At 47.1% G+C, this 24,381-nt stretch overlaps 1 protein-coding gene across 4 annotated transcripts in view; it reads right to left on the bottom strand.

Moving 5' to 3' along the window:
* The window catches only part of MAPK8 (mitogen-activated protein kinase 8), a 585,436-nt gene that overhangs the window by 73,975 nt on the left and 487,080 nt on the right, over window positions 1-24,381 (bottom strand). For all 4 annotated transcript variants that reach the window (XM_086921791.1, XM_086921790.1, XM_086921789.1 and 1 more), the window contains exon 9: window positions 18,671-18,853. In XM_086921791.1, coding sequence (XP_086777917.1) covers window positions 18,671-18,853 — 183 coding nt within the window. The remainder of the gene's footprint in view (window positions 1-18,670; window positions 18,854-24,381) is intronic.

Below are 24,381 nucleotides of genomic sequence, written 5' to 3'. Positions count from 1 at the left end.
AAGATCCTGTCATCTATCCTGATATTCCGCCCCATATCCGTGTTTATGAACTAATCTGCAGTCCGATGGATCAATCCCGAGACTTTTCCGACATCGTGGAGTAATGTCTAGGTTTGACTCGAGGCCTAACCCAGTCTGGAAGCCGGGGTCTCGATTGCTAGTCCAGCCGGGTCCTAGTTGAACAACAGCGGACCGGTGAGGGCGGCAGGGTCCGGTCCATGGAACTTTCGACATCTTTTGGACTGCTTTGCTGCCGATCTGCTGCCTGGTCTCGTATCGAAGGTGAGGAGACGAGTGACGCCCGAGGCGGTGAGGCGGGGGTCCCTGACCCGGAGGCCTAGCGTTCGCATCGCCGGTGCCTTTGGGTTGGGGACTTGGCGCGCACAAACGCATGTTGACGATCTGTCCCTCACAGTTCATCCCTGCTTCGCCTAATCTTCCTCCGGGGAGGGCGTCTCTCCGAGGGGATCACTATGCCTGATGTTATGTGAGACACGGCGGAGTGGGCTGAGCGCGGCCCGTCATCGCGGTTAGTGCTGGCAGCCCTCGAGGCACTTCAGTTGACTGGAGGCCCAGGTCTGGAAATTGATGTCGGCAGCAGATGGAATTAGGAGATCGGGACCGGACCCTGATTCGTTGCTCGGGACTCCGCGGCCAGCTCTACTCCAGATAGACATCCCTCCGGTGCATTCAGACCCGGTGCATGGAGCTGTGCCTGCCCCTACAGAAGTGGAACTGATTGAACATGCTGAGACCTGTGTATCGACTATATGGTCGGAATCTTTGGCTTCGCTACCAGTGGAAAACTTAACTGCTGTTCCCACTCTGGAAACTTTTGGTCGAGACTGTGAACTGTGTTGGATTGTGTCGCACCCCCTTCCCAGCTGGTTCATCAAGATGGCGGAGGGGACAGTGCCTTGCCTTGGAGTCGGGGAGGGGCATCGTTGGAACCGGCCATGTACTTTGGGGTTTGTCATCCTTTCTCCATCTAGCAGACTATATTTCGGCAACTTTTATGTATATTTTGACACTTTGTGGATGGGGCTCTACTTACCGGAGGGAGTCAGCAAGTTTGATCGACGGGGTCAAGGCTGAGACTTGTTTTGGGTTTGCTATTGTGGTTTCATCGGTAACAGGATTTGCTTTATTAGGTTAACGGAGACCGGGAGGGGTTTATAGTTTCCTCCGGTGTAATCTTCTATTGTGTTCTGCTCGAATGCGTCAGCTTTGTGGGGGATTCTTTGTTAAGGCGGTGGGGGGAGACCGGGAATATGTACGATAAGTCCTCCTCCATTTCTACTTTTAGTGTGGGAGTTTAGTTCTTCTTTTATATCTCTTTGTTCTTCCTATATTTCGGGTTTCAGTTATTTGGGGCGACAGGCACGCTGCTAGGGGGGTAGGCCGTAGTCATCTGCAGGGGTGCAGGGTGGGGGGTTGGGGGGAGGGGATTTTTTGTTTTGCCTTTATTGTTTGTATGGCCTTTTTAGGGCTCGCCTGCTGTGCGCATGCGCATAGCTGGCAAAGCTCTAATGTGGCTTATCCAGAGGTTAAAAGGTTGAGTGCGCTACTGAGGCATAGGCGCATCCCTGCTTTTGGGCACACTCGTTTGGTTCGTTGTTGGAAACACAACAGAATCAAAAGTTCCAAAAGATCAGGTTACTGTATTTTATTTCGGATGTCTCATATTTAAGTCTATACGTTTTCCATATTTAACATCACGTAGTTCATTTTTATCAACATAATCGATTATCCAGGGGTTAACCACCACTGGCGATTCCACTGGCGATTGCATGCAGTGCATGTGCTTTTTAGGTGATTGCGCAAGCGCAAGCCCTAAAAAGCGCGTGCACAATGCCACCAGCCGCCTGCCTGCCTCGCATTACCATATCAAAGGCAGCCCAGCCTCCCCTCCCACAAGCTTATCAGCGTGCGCTCATCCCCTAATTATTCACGGCCGGCCGGCCATACTTTCAGTTTCACGGCCGCCGGCCGTGTCTCCTTTTATGAATCTGTTCTTTATCTTCTGGTTCCTGTTTAGTACACCTCAAAAACACCACGTAGGGTGCTGACTACTATTTCAGTCCGACTCTGCAGAAAGTGTGGTTTACTGAAGAAACTCTCGGGGAAGAGAAGCCCTGCTCATCTGCATTTATATTTATTTTGCAGTTATATAGCGCCTCATACTCCTGACGAGGCGCCTAGTTGGTAAACCTTAAGTATTTTTTGTAAGAATAACCAGCCGCTTACTTATACAGACAATGGCCATTTGTATGTTTAACGCATGTGCGTTTATCTCTAGGTGCATTGATTGGGAGGCACCCACTTCTGCGTTTTCCATCATAATTTCCTTCGTTATTCTAATAGCGTTGAGACACGTAGTGCTATGAAATGTGCAGTTAACAGACTTTACCATAACAATCAGATGAGTCGATAGGCGTTCGTAAATGCAATAACCTGCATGTCAATCCCAGACTTGTAGCACTTGGACCAGCCGTCAGCTGTTCCCACGTCCAGTAAACGCTGTCTATGAATATGTATCTATTTTGACTCGTACCTCGTTCCCGCGACGTATCTGTGTTCTTGGATGTCCTGTTGGTTATTCTGAACGCGTGCCATGTTGGAGGCTGTTTTAGGCTCGCGTGCTCTGAATGCGCGGTCTTCCTTCAGATGCCGACCGTCCTGCGCCACGGAGTAATGGTAAACAGATGCGCACGTGGGAGTCCGCTTCTGAAAAGAGCAGGCTCGAGATCTTTAATATTGCCTTTCCACTCCCAAACACACTGGAATTTTTGGTGGGTTGTTTTCAGCACCATTTATGGCTTCTTGTTATTAAACTTGCGATACAACTCGACCTTTAGTGGTTTAATTTACTTTTGTTGGCTGTCAGGGTGAACAGAAAATCTGTTCCCGGGTGGTGGTTGTTCTCCTTGTATCCATCCCCCCATTAACTCGTCATTAAAGTAAGTCATGGACCCACGCTATCCCAGTAATCAGAGCCACTTAAAGCATTTGCTCAATTATTCACATGGACTCAAAAACGTTAGTAGCTGAGCAGTTGGCATTATTTATTGAGGGTGGTAAATCTTACTTGTATCGGAACAAGCCTTTTATGTAAAAAAACGAAAACAAAACATAGGCAATGAAGGGAGAAAATAAAATAAAATTGTACCGGACTAATCATTTTTATAACATGTCTAACCCATCTATACTTCTCTAACTTTCAACTACCAGTATTATGCCACTACCAGCACTATACCAGGCTTAGCCATTGTCACACTGTGGATGCCTAAAGTATGTCAAGAATAATAATTATACCAGGGTGTGTATTACACTGTCGAAGTACGTACCAGTGCGGCTGCCCGCAATATGCTTGCAATTAACACCAGCATTCCATTGCGATCCTTATTCCAGGGAAATGAACAATGAATAACACTCAAACTTCGTATTCAGGATAATCAGACAGTGTCAACTCAAAAACACTGAATAATGTTTGTATTGCAAGTATAAAATACTCCTTTGAGAAATGGTCTGAAATGAGACAAATCAAATATATAATAAGCATTGGAAAAAGCTAATAGTCTGGCGTTGGGTTGTGATTTTTTTTGCAAACCTGTGCAATATGTAAAAAAAGATCAAACATGCATATAAAAATAAAGGAGTGGTGCAGTAGCCAGGGCACACCCGCTCTCTTGCTAAAGTACACTCCTGCTCAGGTGGTGGTGAGCATTTGATGCTAAATAAAATTGTATTTGGGTTCTTTCAGTTACAGTTGCGTGCATTTATAGAGTATTTTACAGTCCTTTACTGCATTACGTTTTTATTCTTCTCTAACCTACAGCAGGTGTCTGATGTTGGATTAGTTAACAGTGGTATTGCTCACAAATTGGTTAAGATCGGGTCCTGCTAAATATTTCATTACATTTCATTAGCATGCCTCTTTCACTTTCCTAACTACCGTTTGCAAGTAATTGGTGCAATAAGTGCTGAATATGGTTTGAAGCAAATTGGTAGCTCTGCATTTTAATAAATGTTCTGTTGAGTTTAGATTTCTCAGGTGTGTTGGGGCAATGATGAAGTGGTGACATTTAAACAATGTAATCCCATTTTTGCCACTTGATTTTATTTTGATTTATAGATTTATCCGGTCTTTAATTTCTTATTAAAAAATGCAGGGAGACATTTTTTTCCTTATGAGCCGGCCACTGACGCACAACCACACACACAACCACAACCACACACACACACAGACAACCACACACACACAGACAACCACACACACACAACCACACAATCAGACACACACGACACACACACACACACAACCAAAAGCACACACACAACCACACACAACCACACACACACACAAACACATATACAACCACACACGCAGGCCGCAAACACACAACCACGCACACAACCACACACACACACAACTACACACACAAAACCACACACAACCACACAAAGCATTGGCATAACCAATAGGTTTCCCATTTGGGACCTTATAAGAGTTTAGCCCCGCAACAGTTGATGTAGTTGCACAAAGGATATTATACTGCATAAATAAATACTTAGAAGGTCCCAAAAGCAAGCCCTATTGGCCATGCCAATGCTTGTTTTAACCAAGGAGTTTACTATCTGTTAAAGGACCAAGCACGTTACATACTATGATGTTTGCACACTTCATCTTTGTACTGTAGTTATCTAATTCGTCCAGCACTTTCATCCAACAGGGCGCGCCCTTGACTACCTATCAGTACTGTACCCCACCATAAAGCTCCAAGCATACTGTATCCCACCATAAAGCTCAAACGTTTGGTTAAAAGTAACCCATCACATACCAAGATTGCAGCAGTGGTTCCCTCTGAAAGAAAGCATCGCTCTGTATATCAAGGCAAGTGATGAAAACATGGCTTGCACTTTGCTTTGTCTAGTTTCAGTCAAATAAGGATCTCCCTCTACCCATCTCCCCCTCTGCCTGCTCTCCTCTCTCTCCTATCTCTCTCTCTTTACCTTCCCCCTGCTCTTTTTTTTATACCGCTCCCCATCTCCCCCTCTGCCTGCTCTCCTCTCTCCCTCCCTTTCCCTCTCTTCCCTCTCCCTTTCCCTCTCTTCCCTCTCCTCTCTCCCCGTCTCCGTCTCCCTCTGCTTTCTCTCTCCCCCCTCTCCCCCTCTCTTTACCCTCTCCCTCCTCTCCTTTTTATCCCTCTCTCCCTCTCCCCATCTCCCACTCAGCAACACCCCAGCATCACTCAGCGACACCCCAGCATCACTCAGCGCCACCCCAGCATCACTCAGCGCCACCCCAGCATCACTCAGCGCCACCCCAGCATCACTCAGCGCCACCCCAGCATCACTCAGCGCCACCCCAGCATCACTCAGGGCCACCCCAGCATCATTCAGGGCCACCCCAGCATCACTCAGGGCCACCCCAGCATCACTCAGCGCCACCCCAGCATCACTCAGCGCCACCCCAGCATCACTCAGCGCCACCCCAGCATCACTCAGCGCCACCCCAGCATCACTCAGCGCCACCCCAGCATCACTCAGCGCCACCCCAGCATCACTCAGCGCCACCCCAGCATCACTCAGCGCCACCCCAGCATCACTCAGCGCCACCCCAGCATCACTCAGCGCCACCCCAGCATCACTCAGCGCCACCCCAGCATCACTCAGCGCCACCCCAGCATCACTCAGCGCCACCCCAGCATCACTCAGCGCCACCCCAGCATCACTCAGCGCCACCCCACCATCACTCAGCGCAACCACACCATCACTCAGCGCAACCACACCATCACTCAGCGCCACCACAGCATCACTCAGCACCACCACAGCATCACTCAGCGCAACAACAGCATCACTCAGCGCAACAACAGCATCACTCAGCGCAACAACAGCATCACTCAGCGCAACAACAGCATCACTCAGCGCAACAACAGCATCACTCAGCGCAACAACAGCATCACTCAGCGCAACAACAGCATCACTCAGCACCACCACAGCATCACTGGTTCAAATATGTTCTTTCAATGTTTCAAGCTGCTTTCAAGCTTTCACGCTTTATTACAAATCACAAAAAGATGTTAATATTTCACTTCTGTTCTTGGATTTTCGTCACAATAAAAAACAATGAACATAATCTTCACAAAAGTTATTTACAAAAATTTCAGCTATTGCTATTCCAAATTATATAAATTATTTAAGTATTAATTATTTAAAGAAATTAAAAGCTTTGTTATTTGTAATATCAATACATCTAAGTCACGTAAATACAAAACATGTTGCATTACAAATGCTATTGGTGTCACATTTGCGAAAGTTATAACTATTGGCATTGTAAATGACAAAGCTATTAATTTAACTATTTGAAAAAATAACAAATAAAAAAACAAATCATTTATATGACCAATAGCTCAAACTTTCCTAATGCGAGCCCTATTGCATTGCCAATGCTTGTTTCTCTTGTGTATCTTTCCTTTTGCCTTTTCTTTCGTTTCTTCCTTTTTCGGGTCAGTGTAGTGGGTCCACTCTTGTATCTATTATCGATTTTTCCTTATCTGTGCCTATACTTTCTACAGTATATCAGTATCAATGGGCGGGCGCTTGACTGGTGCGAACTGTGATTGTATGCTTGTTTATCCTGAATTGTATGCCTTAGCGCCACTGTTCTAAATGAGATCGACCTAACTGTGGAAGTCTTACTATTTTGCCCGCCCTTTATGCGCCTCTGTGATATTGTATGGCACCTGATCCTTTCATTTTTTATATTATAAAATGGAGCCTTTAGAATCCGGTCATTTGCTTGGTATGCTTCATAGCCAGTTTCAACCGAATTTGTGGTACCCTCGCTTCCCGGGCTGCCGAGTCGTGTCCTAACTGACTTGCTGTGATGAAACGGATTAGCGGCCGGCCCTGGTGGTTGTAGGCCCATATTTGTAACTGGTTGAAGTAACAATAAAGGTTTTCAAAAAAAAAAAAAAAGGTTGATGCTTGGTCGAGCCCATTCTTGGAAGATTTCTTTGACGACTTTGTTGTTTAGAACCCAGTCCTGATGGTCCTCGAAGTGACGGCTGAGAGTGTCTGCTCGAGACTTCCGTTCCCCTGGAAGGTGTATTGCTGTGATTGTCAGATCCCTTGCCAGGAGCCTATGCCAGGGAGCTTGGGCTTCCAGAGAGAGAGACCGCAACAGAATCCCTCCCTGTTTGTTCAGATGGTACATGGTGGTCGTATTGTCTGTCTGAACTAGAATGGAGCTGGTCTGAATGGATGGGAGAAAAGCCTTAGGGGTTAAATGTACATCTCGTAGCTCCAGCATGTTGATCTGGTACAATTGTTCTTTCTTTGACCCATGACCTTGAGTCTGGAGCAACCCCATGTGTGCTCCCCAATCCTGGAGGGAAGCATCTGTGATTAGCGTTTTTGTCAGAGGAGATTGATGGAATGGGAACCCCACCAACAGATTCCCCTGTCTCATCCACCAAGGAATTGATGCTCTGGCTGCTTTTGACAGATGTATCCTGTCTTCCCATCGAGCTGTTAGTTTGTCCCACTTGTCCTCCAGATCCTGCTGTAAAGGACGCATCCTTAACCTGGCGTTGAGCACAAGAAAAATGCAGGATACCCTCGACCCAAGGTAGACTGAAGTAGAGCTGTTGCGCAGAATCGGTTTGCCTTTCAGAGACATAGGGGACAGTCTCACTTCCGATGGAAACACTTTTCCTACTGTGTAGTCTATTGTTGCACCCATATAGTGGATTTTCTGCGTGGGGTGCTGAGTCGATTCCTCAAAGTTGACGTGGAGACCCAATCTTTGGCAAAGGGCTAGATATTGCTGATGGTGGGTCCTCAAGCTCTGAGAAGGACCTTTCAGAAGCCAGTCATCTAGTTAAAGGTAAACAAAGATACCTTTGCGCCGTAGAGCAGCTGCTACTACTGCCATGCACTTTGTAAACACTTGAGGAGGCAACTTCAACCCGAAGAACTGATAATGGGTCGATCCCACCTGAAAACTCAGGAACTTTCTGTGATGTGGATTGACTGGGACATGAAAGTATGCATCCTGCGGATCCAGTAAACACATCCAATCCCCTTGTTGGAGATGGGGATATATTTGATGGAGAGCACTCATGCGAAACTTCTTCCCTGAAGGATTTGTAGAGTGCACAAAGATCCAGGATAGGCCTGTACTCCAATTTCAGACCTTTCTTCTTCACAAGGAAGTACCTTGAGTATACACCTCAACCTCGCTGTGAAAAAGGAACTTCCTCGATGGCTGATTTTTGCAGGAGGGTGGATAATTTCTGCTGCAGTATCCGCATCTGATGACACGTAGTTTTTACTGGAGGGATGCAGGGAGGTAGAGGCCGGAAACTTAGAGTGTACCCAATCTGCAGCGTACCTAATACCCATTGGTCTCTTGTTATATCGTGCCACTCTTCCAGATGGTTGGCTATACTACCCCCGCCCCCACCTCCACTGGAGTGGGAAACGGCGATGAGGAAGTGAGCATTCATTGCTTTGAAGGGGTTTTTGCTGTGGCTGCAGATTGACAAGGGGCTCCTCTCCCTCTGGCAGTGCGACATTCCTGATAGTGGGATCTTGATTGGCTCTGCTGATGTTGGTGCCTCTGCCACTGAGGGGTTTGAACACTGATGGAAGGGCCACCGATCGGAAGGCCTGTATCGTCGCCTGAACTCTTTTCTCAAGCCCTACTGCCGTTAGGGTATCTAGTTCTGTCTTCATTCTCAACATCTCCTCATCTGTGTGTGTCAAACAAGGAGGATCCTAAGAAAGGGAGGTTGAGGATCCGTGACTGAGCTTCAGGTTTTAGCTCAGTTAGTCGGAGCCAGGATGATAGTCTGGCACAGACTCCGTGCGCATAGGCTTGCACAGACAGTGTTGCTCCATCAGCTTCGGCGCTGTTGACTTGATTTGCCACCAAGCTTCCTTCCTGCAATACCTCCTCAAAGTCTCTGCGGTCTTCTTTGGGTAGATTCTGTGAACCTTTGAAGAGAGTACGACAGGGAACTATCATAACGTCCTAAAAGCACAGAGGCGCTGGAGACCTTCAACATGAAGGCTGACGTGCCGCAGACCTTCCTCCCCCATGAATCCTGTGCTCTGCTTTCCTTATCGGGAGGAACTGTCAATGATGATGCTACTGAGTGTGTCTTTTTTGAAGCCGCAAATATTAATGTCAGGAGGTGGGTCATATATAAGAAACAATGGATCCTCTTCCGGAGGTCTGTACTTTTTCAAGATCCTTGCTGGTGCGTGCGGTCTTGAGCATCACCGGTGTAAGAAAAGTTTCCATAACCGGTTGGAGGAGACCTGGTACCAAGGGTAGCAATGGTCTGGCTGTTGATCTTTGATGTAAAGTCTCAAAAATCACTGAGGATGAACTCTGCTGGGTAGGCATAGCAATGTTTCTCCCCAAGAATTGGAAAAGAAGGCAGACCATTAGGTCAAGACAAGGGTGACACGGACAACCACTGGGGGTGACCAAAAGAATATGGTCAAAAAACCTCCCCAGGGGAAAGGTGGTGAGAATCCCCGAGATAAAAAGTCTGAGTCTTCCAAAGGGCCCCAAAAACCTGTACAGGTGGGTGGGTCCCAAACTACTCCCTATGTGCCTCAGCCCTACAGGGGGAAGAACTTTGATCCCTCCAAAGCCTATTGTAACAACTGTAAAAAGTTGAGACATTTAACTGTAGACAAAAATTGCCCCCATAACAAGGCCCCTAAGGCACCCAGTACAGCTAATCCTGGGGCAGCAAGTCCACAAATGGGAACAGAAGAGTGTCCTGAGCAAATCTGGATGTGCACTCAAAGTCCAGTTTCCTTGGGGTGGTTGAGTTTGCCAATGCAGCAGTGTGGCCACCCAATTTAAAGAAGTACCCCTGGTTGAATGGGAACAGGATAGAAGCTCTGAGGGATACAGGTGCCAGTGTCACTATGGTGAGTAATACACTGGTTTAACCTGAGCAATACTTGATTGGGAAAACTTACCCAGTCACCAATGCGGACAGTGTTACCACTAACCATCCAATGGCTATGGTGACATTAGACTGGAGGGGGGGGGGGGGGTTACTGGCCTGAAACAGGTAGTGGTCTTTCAGAAAGTACCAGCTGTCTGCTTGCTTGGCAATGACCTGGAAACCTCAGCATGGGCTTAGGTTGAGTTGAAAACCCATGCAGCCATGCTGGGTATCCCTAAATTGGTGTGTGTGCAAACAAGAGCACAGAGCAAAAAGAAGGGTGAACAAGTAGGTTTGGAGCCTGAAAATATGGCCCAACCAACCAAGAGAAAAAGCAAGATAGATGACTGAGGAACCAGCTTCTTTCTACACAGCAAACCTCTCAGGACCCCTCTCCTCAGGGGGAGAACTTGGAAACCCTATAGGCCCATGGAGCTTGAGCATTACCAGGTTGAACTCTTGGGCCTAGGGGGGCCCACTAGGGAAGAGCTGTGCCAGGGTCAGCAAGACTGTCCCCCACAGAGCTTATTGGGAAGAGGGATTACTGTATGCTGAGACAATAAACTCCACTCCTGGAACCACCAGGAGGGTGGTAGTGCCACAGAAGTACAGGGAGTTCCTCCTAACTTTGGCTCATGACATCCCCCTAGCTGGACATCTGGGGCAAACAAAAACTTGGGACAGGCTAGTTAGTCACTTCTACTGGTCCCAGATGCACCAAAAGGTGAAGGGTTTTGTTAGCTCCTGTGTTACCTGTCAGGTCAGTTGCAAGACAGGTAGCCACCCAAAGGCCCCCCTGATAGCACTGCCAGTGGTGGGGATGCCGTAGGTGTGGACATTGTGGGTTCACTTGAACCTCCCACAGCCTCAGGGAAAAAATTCATTCTAGTAGTAGTGGATCATGCTACTAGGTGCCCTGAAGCAATTCCATTTAGGACTACTACAGCTCCTGCAGTAGCCAAGGCCCTCCTGGGTGTTTTCACCAGGGTAGGGTTTCCTAAGGAGGTGGTTTCAGACAGAGGTTCTAACTTCATGTCTGCATACCTAAAGCACATGTGGAAGGAGTGTGGAGTGCAGTACAAGTTTACTACCCCATACCATCCACAAACCAATGGTCTTTTTGAAAGGTTCAACAAGACATTGAAAGGTATGATCATGGGACTACCTGAAAAACTCAAGAGGAGATGGGATGTCCCGTTGCCATGCCTGCTTTTCGCTTATAGGTAAGTGCCACAGAAGGGAGTAGGGTGTTTCCCCTTTGAACTTCTGTTTGGTCATCCTGTAAGGGGACCACTTTGTCTTGTAAAAGAGGGTTGGGAGAGGCCTCTCCAAGAACCCAAGCAAGACATTTTGGACTATGTATTTGGCCTAAGGTCCAGAATGGCTGAATACATGTAAAATGCATCCAATAATCTTGAGGTAAGCCAGGAGCTTCAGAAGCACTAGTATAACCAAAAAGCTGCACTGATTGAATTTCAACCTGGGCAACAGGTGTGGGTTTTGCAGCTAGTGGCACCAAGGGCTCCCCAAGACAGACTGAGTGGCCCTTACCCTATCCTGAAGAAAAAGAAGGAGGTCACTTACTTAGTTGACCTGGGCACAAGCAGGGCACCCAAAAGGGTTATCCATGTGAACCGCCTAAAGCTCTACTATGACGGGGCTGACATCACCATGCTGATGGTGACTGATGAGGAACAGGGAGCAGAGAATGAACCTCTCCCTGATCTCCTCTGTTACAGCCCAAAAGATAGGTCAGTAGATGGGGTTGCCTTTTTAGACCCCTCTCTGCCCAACAGCAGACTGACTGCAAGCAAGTCTTTCCACACTATGCTAGTCTCTTTTCCCTGACCCCTGGTCTGACAAACTGGAGTACCCATGATATGGACACTGGTGACAGTTCACCTGTCAAAAACAAGCTCTATTGCCAGTCAGACCAAGTCAAGGAAATCATCAAGGCTGAAGTCAGCAAGATGCTGGAGTTAGGGGTCACTGAACCCTCTGAGAGCCCCTGGGCTTGCCCAGTGGTCTGGTCCCCAAACCTCATCAACAGGGTGAAAAGAGAGAGATGAGGTTCTGTGTGGACTATAGAGGGCTCAACTCGGTCACCAAGACAGATGCTCACCCTATTCCAAAAGCAGATGAACTGATAGACAAGTTGGGGGGTAGCCAAGTTTCTCAGTACCTTTGACATGACTGCAGGGTACTTGCATATTAACATGGCCCAGGAGCAAAAGAGAAAACAGCATTCTCCACACCTGATGGGCACTATCAGTTTACTGTAATGCCTTTTGGGTTAAAAAAATGCCCCTGCCACCTTTCAGAGGTTGGTGAATCAAGCCCTGACTGGGTTGGAGTCCTTTAGTGCAGCCTATGTTGATGATATTGCTGCCTTTAGCTCCAACTGGCAGTATCACCTGATCCACCTTGGGAAGGTTTTAGCCGCCCTGCAATCTGCAGGCCTAACTATCAAGTCATCCAAATGCCAGATTGGGCAGGGCACTGTGGTGTGCTTGGGCCACCTTGTTGGTGGAGGCAGGTACAACCCTTACAACCCAAGATCCAGAGTATTCTGGACTGGGCAGCTTCAACCACCCAGACCCAAGTCAGGTCATTCCTTGGCTTGGTATTACAGGAGGTTTGTGAAGGGATATGGGTCCATTGTGACTCCCATCACAGATCTCACCTCCAAGAAGATGCCCAAGAAAATCAACTGGACTGTTAGTTGCCAAAAGGCTTTTGACACCCTAAAAGAAGCAATGTGCTCTACATCAATTCTAAAAACACCAAGCAGTTCATAGTGCAGACTGATACCTCTGAGCTAGGGATAGGAGCGGTCCTATCCCAGACCAATGATGAAGGCCAATACCAACCTGTTGCTTTTATAAGCAGGAGGCTACTCCCCAGAGAGCAGCGTTGGAATGCAAGTGAGAGGGAGGCCTTTGCTGTGGGTTGGTCCCTGAAGAAGTTGGGGCCCTACTTGTTTGGAACTCACTTCCTGGTTCAGACTGACCACAGACCTCTCAGATGGCTGATGCAGATAAAAGGGGAAAATCCCAAACTACTAAGATGGTCCATCTCCCTACAGGGAATGGACTTTGAAGTGGAACACCGACCAGGGACTGCCCATGCCAATGCAGATGGACTTTCAAAGTTCTTCCACTTGGACAATTTAGACTCCCTAGTGCAGAGGTTCCCAAACTCTTTTGACCTGTGGCTCCCTTGACCTAATTGCCAATTGGCGGCGGAGCCATGGCGACTCTTTGTTTAGTTTTGTACCAGGGCACTCAAAGGCAGTGTGTGTGTGTGTGTGTCAGGGTACAGGGCCTGTAAGGGTGGCACAATAAGTGCTGCAGCCCTTAGGGGTCTTCTCTGGTCATAATGCCCTGGGTACCTAGGGTACCATTTACCAGGGGCTGACATGTGGCCAGAGATGCCAATTGGGATTTAGTTTCAAAACCGTTTTTAGGGAAGGAACACAGGCCCTGGGCACCTGATTGGCAGGAGCCCAGGGCACACTCAATCAAAGCACATCAATTCAGCAAAAAGTGGGGACATACCATGCAAGAAAGATGGCACTTTTTCACAATGTTCAACTTCGTTGCCCCTCTGGCCAGAACATTCTGAAAAGTACTGACGTCATCCACCGGAGAGACCTTCGACAGTGGACTGTCTGTAAGAGTAGGAGAGTAGTCCCTCTTTGAAGATTGTGTAGAAGATGGTGAACATGTTGGTGACCTCAGCCTTCTTCTAAGACCTCAAGATGTAGATCTCCTTTTTGAGGAAGGTGAAGGAGAACATGTACGATTTTAACCCCTCAATGGAGTAGTAGGAGAGAGATCTAAAGCATGTACCAGCCGAGCCAGAGGAGATCTATGTAGAGGGCTGGAGTAATCCGGAGTACCTCATGCTTGTGTTGTTCCAGATTTTTGCCAGTGATGCAGAGGTAACATCCACCAAGGAGAAAGGTGCACAGATAAAGATTTCCGTGTCTTCTTGTGCAGGAGCCTCAGAGTGTGACCGGGGGCATACAGGTGAAGATGACAGACTGCCCGACGTCGAGATAATTTGAGGACGATGATGACGTGTGCCTTGAACCCATGTGATGGGTCGACGCTGACAGGCGAGAGTGTCTAGACGTCGAACGTGGAGTCACTGTGTCCTCAGCCAGTGCTGGTGATATTGCCCTCGACGTCGGTGATAGAGAAATGCTCACTGGACGTTAAGAGGACCGAGCCCATTGACTCGAAAGCCTTGACCAATCTCTGGTAGAAGAACTGTTCCTCAATGTCGATCACTGCCTGATTGACGACGATTGAGGTGTTAGTCTCGACCTCAACCGTCCTTGAGTTGATGCCGACAGAGTCCCCTGTCTCGACGTCGACTGCCTCTATGATTTTGACGGAGTCTTGTGTCACAAAGTCGACCGCCTCTTTGACTCAGATGGAGTCTTGTGTCTCGGCGCCGATTGTCTCTGCGACGGAGTCTTATGTCTTGACGGCGATTGTCTACGAAAAGAAGCTGACTGAGACTTTTACCTCGACGTCCAATGTTTGAGAGTAGATGCCGACGGAGTCTAATGCCTCAACGTTGAATGTTGAGCCAACGCTGACAGATCTACTCCTAGACGTTGAGTGGAGCTGGGTTCACGTCAATGGAGGGTCCATTGCCTGATGACTCGACGTCGAGATTGTCGTCTTCAATCTTGGTGTCGATTGGTGCACAGACGATGGCTTTGGCGATGACATCCGATTCTTTGTCGCTGGTAAATTTGACGCCAATGGGGAAAAGAATCGAAATTTTGCTTCTTTACGTCGATCTGGCCCGCTTTTTCTTCTGCCTCGCAGGAAATCTTCCTCTCTCAGAAAGTCCATAGAGACGGATCCTTTCTCTCTCCTTGAGAGTTCTCCTAGACAGCTTCTTGCAATCCTGACATGTCTCTGGGGAGTGAGAATCAGGAAGGCAGAAAATACACACAGAATGTGTGTCAGACATGGCCTTCTTCTTGCCACAGGAGAGGCAAGGGTAAAAAAGAGATGGAATTGTGACTGAAAATAACATCTTTTAGGTATTAGAGTGAGGTACAAACATTTTTTTGACAGAAAGGGCTTTGAGTAAAAGGTAGAAAACCACAAAAAAAGTAGAGAATTATTTGACAAAAAGTCATAGCTGTGAATTCAGGGTCCTGACTTGAAGGAGCCGGAAAGAATAACTGTCAACCATGAGGCATGATGGGAAGCTAGGGGTCATGGCTGCCTTAAAGGCACTGTGACAGTTTTTGTGTTACAATTGCTTTCATTTTCTATGCTATTGGTTTTCAATGCAGCCAGTAGGCCAACAATGCTTGCTCTTTTGCAGAACATTTTGAGACTACTCATTAAAAAGAGTTCAAGTAATGCTTGCCCTCCTGCGGTCTTATTCTATAGTATGTGGCAGGAGGCTTGGCTTTACCTGATCTGCTTGTGTACTGCTACGCATTTTGAGGCAATATTAGTCGATGTTTGTCAAGGCAAGCACCACTTCCTTTTTAAATATGGATACCCGAAATTCTTTAAAAAGGGGATGTTGAAGATTCTGAGGTTCGCCTTAAGAACTTGGATGTATCTGAGGAAAAGGCTGGGAGTCCCATATTACTCCGCATCGGCTCCGATTTGGGATTCTCCAGGTACCCCGGACTGCTTGATGGTTCAACTTAGTCAACCTTTAAAATCTGGGGGGCTATGCTACTGGGCAGATCTTAAAATGGGATCAAGCCTAGTGAGTTGGCAAGTATTAAGCAACTGTACTAAGGGACAACTGACAAGATTTAAATATTATCAATTAAGTTCTTGTTGGGCATCACAAGAACGGGACGGATAAGAAGAGGACCCGAAGCTCGATCAGGTGACGAGAACTGATCGATGGGAAAAGGAAGTTTCATTTTGGTACTGGGCCTTCATGGAGACGGATGATAATATCGACCTTGAAATTTCAAACCTATGGGTAAGAGAGCTTGGGGATGGGGATTGGAAGCAAGTGTGTTTTGATTCCTTCTCCATCTTACGAACAGTGGTGAAACCTGCCTCGCTTAAATGTAACCATCTGTTTACAACCCACAGAGTATATTGGTCTAAAGCTAAGCTATCACGGGTTACAGGCAACACATACGTCTACCCAAGGTACATGTTTCTATCAGCAGACAACCTGCATTTGTTTATGCATTGTCCGAAGATTGTTCCATACTGGGCATCAGTATGAGATTTTCTTGGAGAAGTAACTGGTAAACCAATCAAGGTAAGCCCTTCTCTTCTATTTTTTGGCCTTAATCAAGAAGAGGGTCTGCAGATAAACACAGCTATCTCCAAGTTTATTTTCCATGTTGTTCTTTTGGCGATGCGGGAGATATGTAGGCTGTGGAAAGCCAAAAAAAACCATCATTTGCAGAGTGCCTCAAAGAGTGTTATCTATATGAGCCAGTCTGATATTGCCTGTGAACCCAAGACCTGTGACAAGGTTTGGACAATGTTGGTGGATTGGAGAGAAGTTAAGCAGGTCCAATGATTAAACCAAGTATGCTGTTGGCCCTGGTCTCTACTGTGTCCTGATCCCCCTTCACGATGGAGATGGAAGTGGAAACAGCAGTATCCTTGTGTGGAAATGCTATTTTTCTCTTTTCAGTTTTTTTAAACCTAGCAAGAGAGTTGGCAGAATGAGGACAACACATATATATATATATATATATATATATATATATATATATATATATATATATATATATATATATATATATATTTATTCTATAGTATGTGAATGCAGATGCAGTTATTTATTGTTACATTGGTTAGCCTCCTTTATAAGGGCTGCATTGATGTGGAAAAAAAGTTATATACAAGATAGATAGATAGATATATTGATACCGCCACTGCCCAGCGGCTTTGCAGTTTCACAAATGGAGCACAGACCACAATTCAGTGCACATAATATTCTTTATTGTTTCCAAACTCTGCCGGCCATTACGCGTTTCGACTCCAGAGAGCCTTGATCAAATGACACGTTAAGTCAGTCACCTGACTATTTATACCATTTTTTTCTCATTTTTTCCTTTTTTTCTCAAGACAGTGTTAAAGTGACAGTGCATTAATTAACAGTTACCACCTAAAGGGTAGCTTGCAACCTCCGTCTGGTCAAAACTTCACTTATTGTATAAACCATAGGCAACTGTCAGTTGTTTATACATATATATATGTTTTCACATATTTTTTATTATTTCCGGGTGTCCCCGAGCATGGGCAGGAATATTCAGTGCTTATGACTATTGATGAGGATCCCCTGGAAGAGAACCAGCAGTGACTAAAGATGGAGTGGCGGCAAGTTGGCTGCCCCACGGCTGTCATCATCATGAGGTGTCCCTGCAGCCATCTGAGTGGCATCAATGTCAAAAATTTCAACAAGTAACTGCCATTAGCGATGGTGCATACAGGGTTCGGGTTGAGATTCTTCTCTGTACCTGGCCTCTTCAGGTCTTGACTGGGCCTTCCATCTGGACTTCATTAGGATGGTTTGGATCTTGGAAGGCAATATTTGTGGAGACACTTTTGCTGGTGACAGCACCGTTGAGGGGAACACAGAAACTGTAAACAGGCCCTGGTACCCAATGGCGTAACAGAAGGGTCCACAGCTTGCTTAATAGTACCATTATGGCATGAAGGAATCGATTCAGGGTAGCGTCAGGATCAGGAAATTCTGAGAGCTCTAACTTGGCATTGCACACAATAGAGGTGGCAGAAGGCTCCAAATAGGCCCTTTTGGAGGCCCAGGAGTTGGTGGCATGGTCAGAGGGGGCTTGGCAGCTGACATGATATCAACAAGCTCCAGCACAGAGGAGAACTCCACTGGAGCCTGAGAGCTCCAAGATGACGTACCCCGCACATTAAGAGGAGTCATTGTCCTAACTCCTCTACTTCTTTTTCCTTTTCCTCTCCTTTGAGGATTCGGTGGACAGAAACAAACAAATTTGAAGCGGATCTCAGGCCATAAAAAGCTTAGCCTCACACTCCTTAATGGCTTGGAGTGCATGCACCCGAATCTGTCACACAACTTCCAGTCGTTGTTCGACCCTATGCACCACTGGCAGATCTGCTGGGCATCAGAAATGGATATCTGTCCATTGCATTGCCACAGTTTAATCCAGACTACGTTGGTGAAATTCTTCCTTTGCACTGCTCGTGGGTTCTTTGAATTGTTGGGAAACTCCGTAGAAAAGTGAGAATTTCAGATAGCAGCTCTGGAAAGTGTCAAAAACAAGGAAAAAAGGAAAACTATTGGTGCACTGGGGTGGCATTATAAGGCTCTAGTGTTGTCAAACCTGCACCGCTTCCGGCACAGATATGGAGCTAGTGGCACCTACCATGGTATGAGAGCTATGAAAAGTTTTAGGATCCAGTCTGGCACTAGGAGATATTCAAAAGATAAAAGAATCTGAATAAAATGTCACACAACATGAAGGTGGCAAGTGAGAGATGTAAACTACAGGATGCACAGACACCTTCAACTTCAAACCTAACATCTCTGCGGAGACATTTTAAAATCAAGCACTTAGAAACACAATCTTCCAAAATTGAAGAGCCTTTTCATCTAAACCTTCTCCAGGTTGTCACATCTCATAGATAAAGTGTGACTTCGCCAATGCGGACACAAACAAAGTCCACTTATCTTACCTTTCAGCTTGTTGTGCTCAGAGTCAGCCGGGAAAAGAACATCTGGGAAAAGTTTCTCAAAGCTGTAACCAGCATATTTAGGTCTGTTCTCCACGTAGGTCCGAACTGTGGGCTGCAATTTCTTCATAAACTCTGCACATGGTGTTCCAAGCTGCTCAATTACCTTATTCCATTGATCAATATCTGAGAACCAGCAGCTAAGGAAAATAGTCTAGTGATCTGCACTTGCCTTCACTAGCATCAGGTAAAACAGGTAAAAAGGTATACTCACAACAGTGATTGGTTAGTGAAAGGGTGGCCCATAATATGCAATCTGACTTTATCAACAATCTTCAATTTGATCCTGGAATTGATGTATAGACATGCAAAATGAGGGAAGAGATAGACAAATACCCTTTCTGAGGACAGTTAGCTAGAACAACATTATATATCATGCGGAGAATGAGAACTCCACCTTGTGGTGTGCAATTTCCGACAGGTTTGTACAATTGGGGTGGAAAGGGACAGTCTAAATTAGATAAACTGTGCTATCAAAAGATAAAGTAATGTAAAGTGTATAAAGAGATTAAGGGCGTAGCTGGAAAGAAGAATGTAGGGGATACAGTAGAATGTGCTCAGAAAACCAGGTCAATATTAAAAAACATTTACAAAATGAAATATTGCATGAATTAATTAACAGTGTGGTTGCACATCAGGACTAAGAGAACACCTACACTCAGGAAAAGCTAAATGGAACACCAGGTGGGAAAGCAGACAACAGACAATACACGTATGAGAGGAAGAATGGTTTGAATGCTAAGTAAAGCACCTATAGGTAATTGTGAATTTCAGCGCCATACTGACAATGGCTTCTTTCAGGAGGACCTCAGTGCTTCAGTACAAATGGAACCAAGAATACTCTGCTGATGAGCCCATAACAAGGGCAAACCCGGCCCTGGGTTACTTGGGTTCTGGGCCAGGGTGAACCTGGCTTTGCTGTTTGGTCTGGACTATTACCATTTGAGCATGGTCAGGCCTGATTTGTATATAGTTTGGTTCAAACTGAGATAGCATGGTGTGCAAAATAATGTTGGACTGGGACGCGCCCAAGTAATTGCCAGTGGTGGAGATTAATTCAAGCATTCCATCCATCACTTTTGTAAACTTTATTATGTCGCCATACGTGGGATAGGTATGTCGAGACATGGGTCCCTTGCATACAGTGTCACTGGAAACATGTTATACCCAGATGATGATCCCATAACAATGGTGAAAACAGTCTTGGGTTGCTTGAGTCCTGGTTGTGGGAGGACCTGGATTGCCTATTCTGGCTCGACTGTTTCCACTGGAGCAGGGTCAAGACTGATCTGCACATAGCTGAGTTCAAACTGATGTCACATGGTGTGCAAAATAATGACGGATTGGGATGCGGCCTCTCAAGTAATTTCCAGTGGCTTAGATTAATTAGAGCATTTCATCTATCACTTTTTGTATACTTTAATCAATATCTACAGTGGGAGATCAAAGAGAACTATAAGTAGCGATAAGATTATCATGCAACTAGCTGGCAGATTATTCAATATGGGTGGAATTTCTGGTGCCGCCATCTTAGAGCGGGGTGGGTGTTTGTGCTGGAGACACTCCCTACGCACGCTTCAGTGCGCAGGTGCCGGCGAGGGACGCCTATTTCAAGCTCCTCTCTTAGTGCAGCGGGCGTGTCCTCGCGTGGCCGGAGTCGTGCCTGAGTCCTGCCCGTCTGCGCCCGTCCGCGCTTAGGACGCGCAGGGCTCAGCGGGCACCGGTCGCTTTCGAGAGGTGGTCGTGGCACTCCCTGCCATGTTCGTGTACTCCAGCGAAACTATGCGGGACATAGGACGCTCGACTGTAGGTTGTAGTCTGCCTCCTATACATGCTTTAGCTGGCCCCTATCACTGTGCTTGCGGCAGGTGGACTTTGGATCCTCCAACTGCGATCCTACATGATAGTCCAACGGTTGCTCTTTGCAGCATTCGCCCCGCGCATGCCCTTCGCATCTTCAGTCTTAATGCCAGGTCTCTGGTGCAGCATCATCAGGCCGTGCTTGACCTGATACAGGAAGAGGCCCCGGACATCGTGGCCATCACAGAGACGTGGCTGAAGGATGACGATGCGGCTATTATCAATCTGGCATTCCCCTCTGACTTTTCTGTCTTTACCCTTAATCGATCCACTAGGGGAGGGGGCATCGCTCTTGCCATGCGATCCAGTTTCACTTGTAGCTGGTCTGACCATTGCGGGGTGTGAAAGTGCGGTGTTTAAGATTTTGGTCACCCCACAGTTTTCACTCTTGGGGATGGTGGTCTATCGCCCCCCTGGTAGTGATGTGGCGTTTAGAGCTGCCTTCCCCGACGTGGTCAGCTCCTTGGCGGTAGGTTGCCCCAACTTTTCCATCTTGGGAGACCTTAACTTACATTTCGACAATCCCAACATCCCTACCGTAAGCGGTATTCTTGCTGACTTGGAGGCCCTGCAGCTTGTGCAATTGGTCCGGCAGCCTACTCACACAGGTGGCCACACTTTAGATCCTTTTTTTACCAACTTGGCAGACGCTTCTGTCACCGCCGTTACACCCCTTGGCTGGATGGACCACTCTTTGGTTGCCATCTGTACCCCCTTGCCGGGAATGATTACTATTCCCCCTGCAAAGTTGGTCACGAGGCGGCATTGGAGTAAACTACGGCTAGAGGACTTACACCGTTTCCTCGCCGCGGAGCCATTAGAAACTTTGGTAACTGTTGACACAGGTTACGATAGGTTCTGCTCCTGGATCTCCAAGGCGCTTGACGCCCTTATTCCAATCACCGCTTGTAAGATCAGCTCCAGGGACTCAAGCCCGTGGTACGATGGCGCCTTACGTACACTCAAGGGTAGTTGTAGGCGAGCGGAGAGGGCTTGGCGGAAGGCGTACGATAACGGGAAAAAAGCTATTTATCTCGCCTCCGTCAAAACCATCGGGCTGTTTGCCGAGCTCGGGCAGCATATTACGCTGCTGAATTCGGCAACAGCTCCAACCCCTCCAAAACCATTTTCAAAGTGATGAAGGATCTTTTAGCAAAGCGAGCCTGTGCCCCGACGACTGGTTCCACCACTCACTATGAGGCTCTAGCTCTGTTTTTCCAGGAAAAGGTCCAAAACATCTATAAGACGTTCCCCTATACAGGGCCTCCAGTTGAGTCTCCGATTAACATCTATAAAGATACCACTTTGCACGTGCTACCCCAGTTGACATCTGAGGGGTTTGACCTCTTGGTCCAGCAGGTTAAATCGGGGTCCCCCGCTGATCCGCTCAGACCGACTTTTTAGAGATCAGTCGTTCGTGGGCCGGGCCGTGATACACTCCTTGATTAACATCTCGCTTGAGTCAGGCACGGTACCTGCTAGCTGGAAGCGGGCGGTGGTTTCTCTCATTTTAAAGAAACCATCTCTGGACCCAGAGAAACCTGAAAACTATTGGCCTATCTCCTTGCTCCCGTGGCCGACCAAAGTGTTGGAGGCCCATGTCAACAAAGTTCTTTTGGCCTACCTTATCCATGCTTACATCTTGGATCCCACCCAAAATGGGTTCCGTGCTGGTCACAGCACGGAGACCGCCCTTCTCTCCATGGCTGAACATCTTCGCACGGTGATGGATGCGGGGCAGACAGCGGCGCTCGTTTTATTAGATCTGAGCGCCGCGTTTGATACTGTCTCGCATCCCATCCTGTTGCATCGCCTGGAGGAGATTGGGCTGGGTGGCCCTGCCCTCCAGTGGTTCCAGTCTTTCCTAGACTTTAGCGTTGCCGTTCCACCGTTCCAGTCCCAATTCCATCTTCTGAAACAGGGGGTGCCGCAAGGCTCCTCGCTGAGTCCCACGTTGTTTAATCTATACGTGAGACCGCTGACTGAGGTCGTCAAGCAATGGGGCATGACCATGGTCTCATGTGCCGACGACACTCAGCTAGCGGTTACGATCAGCGGGGATGCGGACTTGGATGCCCCCAGGTTTCAGAGAGGACTTAGGGCGGTGGCGAGCTGGATGAAGAGCAACTGTCTCCAGCTCAACGCAAAGAAAACGGAGATCATGATCGTCGGAAGGAGGTCGGAATTATGGGGGGACAGGTGGTGGCCGGAGCTGTGGCCGGCCCCCCTTCCGGTCACAGAATTAAAGGACCTAGGAGTATGGATGGATACCACTCTCAGTTTTGTGGGCCATACGAAGAAAACCGCGGCCTGTTGCTTCGGTATCCTACGGTCGCTGCGTCCCGTCCTGAAGTTTTTTGACCATCGCACCAGGCAGCTGATTGTCCAGGCTACAGTGTTATCACGCCTGGACTATGCCAGCTCTCTTTTGGTAGGGACCAATCTGGCAGAGGTTACCCGCCTTCAACGCGTTCAGAACGCCGCGGCGAGAGCCATTGTTAGCTTACCCCGAACATGTTCCATCTCCGGCACATTGAGATCACTGCATTGGTTGCCGATCAGGGCAAGAATCCAGTTTAAAGTGCTGTGTTTGGCGTTCAAGATTTTGAGGGGTGGGGGGTCCTCAAATTCTTGCGGACCTTCTGTCCCGGTATGTGCCTACCCGGCCCCTGAGATCTTTGGGCCAAGCACTTACCGTGATCCCCCGATACAGGCTGTGTCGGGTCGGTGGCCGATCCTTTCGGGTCAGAGCGGCCGAGCTCTGGAACTCTCTCCCAGTAGAGATGCGGTTGCTAGATGATCTTTTAGTCTTTCGCAAAGCTTTAAAAACTTTTCTGTTTTAATAAATCGTCTCTGTTCTTTCTTTCTGTTGTGTTCTCTGTAGGTGTTGCATATTACCTGCCATGCGCCAGGACGCCCCTTAGCTGGGGCAGCTGTGCGCAATACAAATGTATGTAACATAACATAACATGCCTTTAAACAATTTCAAGTTTATTGTATGATTAATTAAAATCGTTACAAATATCCAAAAGAATTAAATATCTTTACATCTTTACAAAAAATTCATTTTCTGCGCATGAAAGTACCACTTTTTAAAGAAAGCAATTATTTGTGGATGACTTCTGAATTTCAGAAGGACGGGCTTGGGAAAGCAAGGGCAGAAGGCCCTCGAATATTTTAATCTACAACTGGATTTGTTAAAAATCCTCCCCTTTACCATTAAAAGGAGTTCATAAAATCCTTCACTAATTGGTACAAGTGGGGCAAAGACAGTGAATAACTGAATATGGTCCCCAAGAAATATGACATTAATATCAATGGGGTATCCCAGTATCTCACAGAAGCTGGGGAAATATGACAGAATAGAATACAGATGGGTTCTGTCGAGAAAGGTACAATTGCTTTGAAAAATTAAGTTTGTTTTGTTTCCTTTTAGACATAGCAGCACCTGCTTCAACATGTCCACTAAGCAACTCCTGACATCTGTACGCCATACACACAAATCTTCTAGTCTTTCTAAAATCCAGCGCCTTCTGTTCTTTCCAAAATCCAGTGCCTTCTTAAGAATCAGAACAACATTTTATGAACGCATGAAGTACACCATGGTAAATCAACTATGGGCAATTATTTTAGTTACATTGTATGTCTGAACACACAACACAGAAAAGAATCCCAATTCACTCAAACTTTTACTTTTACGAAGGTGGATATAGTCAGGATTTGGAGTCCTATTTGGTAGAAGTTCCTAATGTGCCCCATCGCAGTCACCAGAATGCCTTAAGGCAATTTCTCAA

This window comes from Lissotriton vulgaris, chromosome 5 (genome assembly GCF_964263255.1).
Source record: "Lissotriton vulgaris chromosome 5, aLisVul1.2, whole genome shotgun sequence".
Lineage (NCBI taxonomy): Eukaryota > Metazoa > Chordata > Amphibia > Caudata > Salamandridae > Lissotriton > Lissotriton vulgaris.
This window is presented reverse-complemented; position numbering and strand designations above follow the sequence as displayed.